This window comes from Myxocyprinus asiaticus, chromosome 25 (genome assembly GCF_019703515.2).
Source record: "Myxocyprinus asiaticus isolate MX2 ecotype Aquarium Trade chromosome 25, UBuf_Myxa_2, whole genome shotgun sequence".
NCBI lineage: Eukaryota > Metazoa > Chordata > Actinopteri > Cypriniformes > Catostomidae > Myxocyprinus > Myxocyprinus asiaticus.
Genome location: NC_059368.1, coordinates 28058851 through 28066611, shown reverse-complemented (window position 1 = coordinate 28066611; position 7761 = coordinate 28058851). Strand labels below are relative to the sequence as shown.

The window sequence follows — 7761 nt, the reverse complement described above, 5'->3', positions numbered from 1 at the left end:
AACGTTTTTGAAATTGATGACTTGGACCAAATAATAAAGAAAAGCAGCCAATAAGTGCCCAACATAGATGGGAACTCCTTCAATACTGTTTAAAATCATCCCAGGGTGATACCTAAAGAAGTTGGTTGAGAAAATGTCAATGCACATGTCTGCAAATTCTAGCAAACTTTGAAGATGCTAAAATATAACACAGTTTGGTTTATTTTGGATTTTATTTAGTCACAACATAATTCCCATAGTTCCTTTTATGTTGTTCCATAGTTTTGATGACTTTACTATTTTTTACTATTAAAAAATTATAATAAAGAATGAATAAGTGTTTAAAAACATTTGACTAGTAGTGTATAATATATATATATTATATATATATATATATATATAATATATATATATATATATATATATATATATACAATATACACTCACTGGCCACTTTATTAGGTACACCTGTACATCTACATATTCATGCGATTATCTAATCAGTCAATCATGTGGCAGCAGTGTAATGTATAAAATCATGCAGATACGGGTCAGGAGCTTCGTTAATGTTCACATCAACCATCACAATGGGGAAAAAATATGATCTCAGTGTGTGGAGGGGGACGTGGTCGTGTGTCTGTCAGTGTGGAGAGAGGAAGTGGGAAGAGCCATCACCTGGTGATTATTGACTCTAAACACCTGTGTCTCATTTCATTGACAGTGGAAACAGGCTTTAAAAGGCCGGCGGAACGCCAGACCGGGAGAGAGTCCGAGACACGCACACACACCGAAGCTGTATGCTGAAAAGCTGTTTGATTAATTATTGAGTTTATGTTGACTGTTATCATTGAATCTGTGTGTGTAAACTGAAATACTTGCTGGAGAGCATATTTTGAGTTAAAGCACTGAGAATAAAAGAAAACTCACGTGGACTGCAACACCAGCTCCTGCTTCCTTCTTGCCTCCAACGCTTAGAACTTCTACACAGTGATTTAGACCGTGGCATGATTGTTGGTGCCAGGCGGGCTGGTTTGAGTATTTCTGTAACTGCTGATCTCCTGGGATTTTTACGTGCAACAGTCTCTTGAGTGTAAAGAGAGTGGTGCGAAAAACTAAAAATATCCAGCGAGCGGCAGTTTTGTGGGCGAAAACGGCTTGTTAATGACAGAGGTCAAAGGAGAATGGCCAGCCTGGTCCAAGCTGACAGGAAGGTGACAGTAACCCAATTAAATGCGCATTACACCAGTGCTATGTAGAAAAGCATTTCTGAACATACAAAATGTTGAACATTGAGGTGGATGGGCTGCAGCAGCACTACTGTCAGCTAAGAACAGGAAACTGAGGCTGCAGTGGGCACAGGCTCACCAAAACTGGACAGTAGACGATTGGAAAAACATTGCCTGGTCTGATAAATCTGGATTTCTGCTGAGGTACACAAATGGTAGGCCCACTGCAGCCTCAGTTTTCTGTTCTAGGCTGATAGAAGTGGAACCCAACATGGTCTTCTGCTGTTGTAGCCCATCCGCCTCAAGGTTCGACATGTTGTTCATTCTGAGATGCTATTCTGCTCACTACAATTGTACAGAGGTTTTATCTGAGTTACTGTAGCCGTTCTGTCAACTTGAATCAGTCTGGCCATTCTCTGTTGACCTCTCTCATCAACAAGGCATTTTCGTCCACAGAACTGCTGCTCACTGAATGTTTTTTGTTTTTGGCACCATTCTCTATACACTCTAGAGACTATTGTGCGTGAAAATCCCAGGAGATCAGCAGTTACAGCATACTCAAACCAGCACTCTGGCACCAACAATCATGCCACGGTCCAAATCACTGAGATCAAATTTTTCCCCATTCTGATGGTTGATGTGAATATTAACTGATGCTCGTGACCCATATCTGCATTATTTTATACATTACACCGCTGCTACATGATTGGCTGATTAGATAATCACATGGATAAGTAGATGTACAGGTGTTCCTGATAAAGTGGCTGGTGAGTGTATATATATATATGGTATGCAAAAAAAATCATCAAAAAGCAAAAAACACCAATTATAAAATTTGAGAACAATAATTTATAATAATATAAATAATTTATATATATATATATATATATATATATATATATATATATATATATATATATATATATATATATATATATGAAGTTTGCATACTTATATTTAACCATTGAAAAAAATATGGAAAACTCGGAAACGTCCATCAAAACAAAACAATCCACACTAAAAAAGCTGTGATACATTCAACAAAAATATTTAGTTTGCAGTTTCATTAAATATGCTTGAAAACAGTGATACTGTATACTGTTGCAAGCGTTGTCCCAGCCTCAGACGGTATGCCAACAAACCGTTCACTGAACGCCTGATGCATATTGCACACAAAAATGGCAAGTGCTTTCCAAAATCGCAAGCTCCAATCTGATGCGCTGGCTTTACTCAACTTTCGGAAGTCAAGGTGCACAGGTTATTTGCAGGTCAACGGGGGAAGAAGTCATGTTTACAAGGTGCTGGGCTTCAATGCTACCATGGGCACCTTTTTGTTTGAGGAGCAATAGCAATACCCACAACAGAACTGTACACGCTGCCTTGTGTCTGTGAATTAATTGGTACTAATACCATTTAGATGAACATAAATAATTATCCTAAATTTTACAAATATTTTCTGCTAATTTTCCATATTTTGTGAACCAAGACTGCTGTGCTATTAACTGAACGATTTTTTTTCCATGCAGTAAATATTTGGTATTGTCAGTTCAGATTAACTCACCCTGTAAAAATGGCCATGTAAAAATAAAACCAACACTGTTAACCCTTACTGTAGTTTATAGTGTAAATAACTGTAAAATGCCCAGTAAATTACTATGATATAATCATACAGTATTTAACTGTAATATGCATTGCATTAAGGGAAATTTCTGTGACTTCATTCATCAATTACAGTGAATTACTTTTTATCTAATTAATACAGGAACAAACTGTAAATTAAATACAGCAACTTACTGTAATGTGTTGGCTTGGAACCCACAATGTCTTTTATTGGGGGTTGTAGCCTCCATCTTTATGTGTTCATTTCATACACTTATTTTTTTTTTCATAAATCCTGGTAATTATTCGCATTAACATGCACATAGGCAGACTTTGAGAGTTTGATCGGAGCATCTCTAAGAAAAAAATGTCAGTAAGTTACTGTAAAAAAACAAAAACATGGTAATGTCTAACAGTTAACTTTTGGCCAAAACGAGCTGCAAAGTGGACCAGACTTTATGCCACTATCAAAAGACTAGCTCTGCAAGACGATCTTGAACCCATCAATATGGTCCGGAGAATCTTACATGTCAAAACCTGTATGCAAGAGTCAAATGTAAGATATCCAAAAGTTCAGAGCAAACAGATTAAAAGAAACTCTGTGACGGAAGTAGCAACAAAGGTGTGAAATACCACAGAGATGCGCTTACCGTGAGATCCTTTCAGTCTTCGACCCAAAATAAAATGACAGGAAATTTGCATTTTCACAAGATTTTTGTCTTATTTGCAGTGATGTTGTTTATACAAAACAAAACTATATGCATGATGAGGTACAAAGGGAATGTTGCCTTTCTAATCATTCAACTTTTCAATTCCAATTCATGGCATGTTAAGCAAATTACAAAAGTTTTAGCTTAGGCTGGGACAACCTGTCCTCATTTCATCCCCCTTTGTGGGGGCGGGGTCTGAATTGCTTTTGGAACTGTGCATGTTGTGCTGGCTACTGTGTGTTGAGCGCTGACTCAAGATGACTCTTGTTACACAGTGCTGCCATGCCATTTCTGATTTCCTTACGGATATTATTGCTGGAGAACACATAGAGAATGGGATTAAAGGCGCTGTTGAACGTGGACAGGCCCAGAGAGATTTTGTAGGGCGTGTAGATGTAATGTTCAAAATGACATTCAGCCTGCAGCTTGGGGAAATGGAAGGTAATGGCACGTATGAGCAAGATAATGTGGTATGGAGCGAAACAGATCAAAAACAGCGCCACCACTGCCACAGCAAGGTAGCGAACTTTATCCTTCTGGTGCGGTTGGAGTCCCGTGCTTGCCTGCACATTGGCAAGAATGGCCCTGTTGGTGAAGATCAGGATGGCTAGAGGGGCACAAAAGCCAATGCAAAAGCGAGCGTAGTTGAATCCTGTAACTGTTGCCGTGCTGTGGCCGGGCTCAAAGCAGCGGTGACTGCCCTCTGAGGCATTCCCCTCGCGCATAATAAAGACTGGCATGTGGCCCAAGCCCACCACCATGTAGATGGAAAAAGCTACAAGAGCGGCTATCCTTTTCTGGCGAAGACCGCGAGATTCAATGGCATAGACCACCGCCACATAGCGGTCAATGGACACACAGCAGAGCAGAAAAATGCTGATGTACATGTTGGTGAAGAAGACAAAGCCAGTCACTTTACAAGCCATAGAGGACCAGGGCCACACATGGTCTCTGTTGACATACACAGCCCACATAGGAAGCGTGAAAAGGTAGGTGAGATCACACAAGGACAGGCTTAGCAGGTAGATGCCGAGTACGTTCTTGCGACAGACCTGGTGGAGGGTGAGGTATACGGTGGCAGTGTTGGCTGGCAGACCGATGACAAAAACCACAATGTACAGCACCATTAAAGGAATGCGGTCCTCCTCAAACGGTATTTTGCAAGGCTCTTTCACACTCTGATTCATGGTCGTCAAAATGCTCTGTGCTGCCATGGATTCATGCATCACTTCTGGGGACGAGAATAAAGAGAGAAAAATAAGAATGAGGGATGATAAAGAGTTACATCTGAAGCGTGTAATTTATGCACCACTAGTGGCACCAAATGAAACTGCAAAAATAAACACTGTTTTCAAACAGCTTTACAGAATACTCCTATCATCCACTGTTGATCAAACAACCAGATTGTCCTGCCCAATACTCATGCCATTGGTTTAGTCAGTGTTGCTTTGTCAGGCTATTGGGTCGCTCAAACAAACAGAGCAATATTTTTCATAGCACCACAGAAAAACAGTGTTTACATTTTTCAAGGGAAACCACCAAATATAGTTGTCTCTATATTTTAGGCTGGGATGGCAGAAAGTTTTTTTTTATTTTTTTATAAAACACTCCCTACTTTTGCTCCAGCTAGACAAGACGGCCACTGAAATATTCATCAAGAGCCCCATCATCTATGGGAGCGGAGAGACAGACGAAAAACAGCTGGCACAGAAAATTGAAACGACAGGTAGATGCGTTAACGGAAACACGGAGGAAACCAGATTTGTTGCAAAATGAACTAAAAAAATCCCAATGCTTCCCAAAGTGAGTAGCAAATGAGACCAAAATGAGGAAAGCACAGTTATTGGCCAAGAAGTTTTAGAAATTCTGTCACAAAGTGACCCACATTTACGTTTCCTCACAGTATACTTCCTGACTAAGTGACACTCCATTTCTGCTTTTTTAATTGGGGAGAACCCTGACCCTGCCCTGAACTCTACTGAGGATTGGGTAAGAAGTGCAAGTAATGCACTTGACCTAAGGACATTAACCTGGAAAAGCTGGACTGGCAATATGGGCATTGATGGTGCGTGTTCAGAAAGACACAGAGACAAAAACATTTGATAGCAAGCTATGGATATAGTCTTTATTGTGTTTTGTGACCTCCTTGCACTCATTAAAACACCGTCGATGCCCAGTCTAGTGTACGAACCCTTTCACATCTGCTGTGTGCAGGGCCAGATCTAGACAGAAGCCTGGCCGCCCCTGGTCTTTAAAACAAGCTCAAACACGAACTGAAATGATGCGTTACAGTTAAAAAAAAAAAAAAATACTTGTATTGCACTTTAAAGTTGGCAAAACAGAAGAAATTTTTTTTTTACTCGTTGAGTCTAAATGACAGTGACATCTTCATTAAATATTCAGGACTCCTTTTGTTTACTGGCAAGACACGAAAATCAAACCATACCAAACTTTCAAGTTAATACCTTGATTACTTTTTTATTTGTCCACTTGTAAATGTATTACTTTAATCTACCGCTCTCTAGGTTATTAAAACGCATTAACCAACTCTATTTAAATGCGTAAAACACACATGCACACATCATTTTGTTTCAACATTCGTGAAATATATATTTTTCACGCAACGTTACGTCTGTTGCACAATGATAAACCACATGTACTTCTCAATATGTAAAGGCAATTATGATTTTCTATACATGTAAATGATAAAACAGACTCTTACCTCCAAATGTTTTTAAAGAACTTGGCCGCACTTCATCCGTAACCATAGAGAAATTACAGTACAGCAGAAGACATGCCGGACCCCTCAGTGCAGCTCGTGAATGTGTATGATAAACAGCGCGTGTAGGTTACTTCAAGTCCACACATGACCATGTGATCATCGCACTTCTGCTTGCTTTGACAGCATTGTCTCAGTGTTCATGAAGGTGTCATGGGAAAATTACCTTTTACACTGTGACTGTGCCTCGTAACCAAGTGAGCATCTTGTCTAGGCATTAGCGGATCCTGGCATAGGCGATATAGGCAGGCGCCTAGAGCGGCAACGAACTCTGGGGCAGCACAACAGGGTACCTGATCGGCCGTCCCCGCACAGAGCTCGCAAGATCGCGATTGGAGAAAGGTGCCCCAAATCGTGCCACCCCAACCCCCAGACAAAGCTTGCAAGATCGCGATCGTGAAAGGTGCCCCGAGTTGTTCCTGACAGGCCAATCAGCCTTGAAGGCTCTATACGGTTCGGATTATGGATGTTCACAATGCATTCTTACATTCTGAACAAACATAAGATAACCATGATAAACAGTATAGGTACACCATGAATCGCCTCAGTGGTCTTGAGAAAATAAGTATCAACCATGTGATTGCTGGGCAGATAGGACAAATTCAATGACGATTTTGCATTAAAACTAGTCGGGGAGGGTTACATTTTAAATGAGGAATTAGGTGTAATGGCACAAGCAGCAATCTGTAAGTATTCTGCTATTTTCTTTATTTACTGACTCTGAAATTTGAGCAATTTAAGTTATGTATATATACAATGAACATGTTAATATGATTTGCCTATATATATATATATATATATATATATATATATATATATATATATATATACTGTATATAGTTCATTTCTATATTCATTGTCTAGTTATTTTTATTTAAAGGGATAGTTCACCCAAAAATGAAAATTCTCTCATCATTTACCCACAGTCATGCCATTCCAGAAACATGGCTTTCTTTCTTTTGCAGAAGGCAAATGAAGATTTTTAGAATATTTCAGCTCTGATGGTCCTCACAATTCAAGTAAATGGTGATCAGACCTTTGTAGCTCCAAAAATCATATAAAGGAAACATAAAAGTAATCCATATGACTCCATTGGTTAAATCTAAGTCTTCAGAAGCGACATGATAGGTGTGAATGAGAAACAGATCAATATTTAAGCCCTTTTTACTCTAAATCTTCAGATGTGAAAGTGAAACTAAACAGTCATCACATGTGAAGATTTAGAGTAAAAAAGGACTTAAATTTTGATCTGATATGGATTACTTTTATGTTTCCTTTATGTGCTTTTTGGAGCTACAAAGGTCTGATCACCATTCACTTGCATTGTATGGACCTACAGAGCTGAACTATTCTTCTAAAAATCTTCATTTGTGTTCTGCAGAAGAAAGAAAGTCATACATATCTGGGATGGCATGAGGGCGAGTAAATGATGAGAGAATTTTCATTTTTGGGTGAACTATCTCTTTAA

General features: G+C 39.2%; 1 protein-coding gene across 1 annotated transcript; it reads right to left on the bottom strand.

Annotated features, from left to right (window-relative positions):
• Positions 1-2156: 2156 nt before the first annotated feature.
• On the bottom strand, positions 2157-6636 carry LOC127416537 (probable G-protein coupled receptor 132). The gene is made up of 2 exons (XM_051655985.1): positions 6237-6636; positions 2157-4745 (listed from the first exon to the last, which is right to left on the bottom strand). Exons 1-2 carry the CDS (start codon positions 6280-6282, stop codon positions 3745-3747), a joined length of 1047 nt encoding a protein of 348 aa, XP_051511945.1. The 5' UTR covers positions 6283-6636; the 3' UTR covers positions 2157-3744.
• Between the last annotated feature and the right edge of the window lie 1125 nt (positions 6637-7761).

What these genes read in the sequence shown, in the direction of transcription:
- LOC127416537 (XM_051655985.1), bottom strand. Translation starts at nt 6,282, where the DNA reads ATGGTTACGGATGAAGTGCGGCCAAGTTCTTTAAAAACATTTGGAG. An exon ending in TTCTTTAAAAACATTTGGAG is followed by an intron (nt 4,746 to 6,236) that starts GTAAGAGTCTGT and finishes TCTCGTCCCCAG; the next exon opens with AAGTGATGCATGAATCCATG.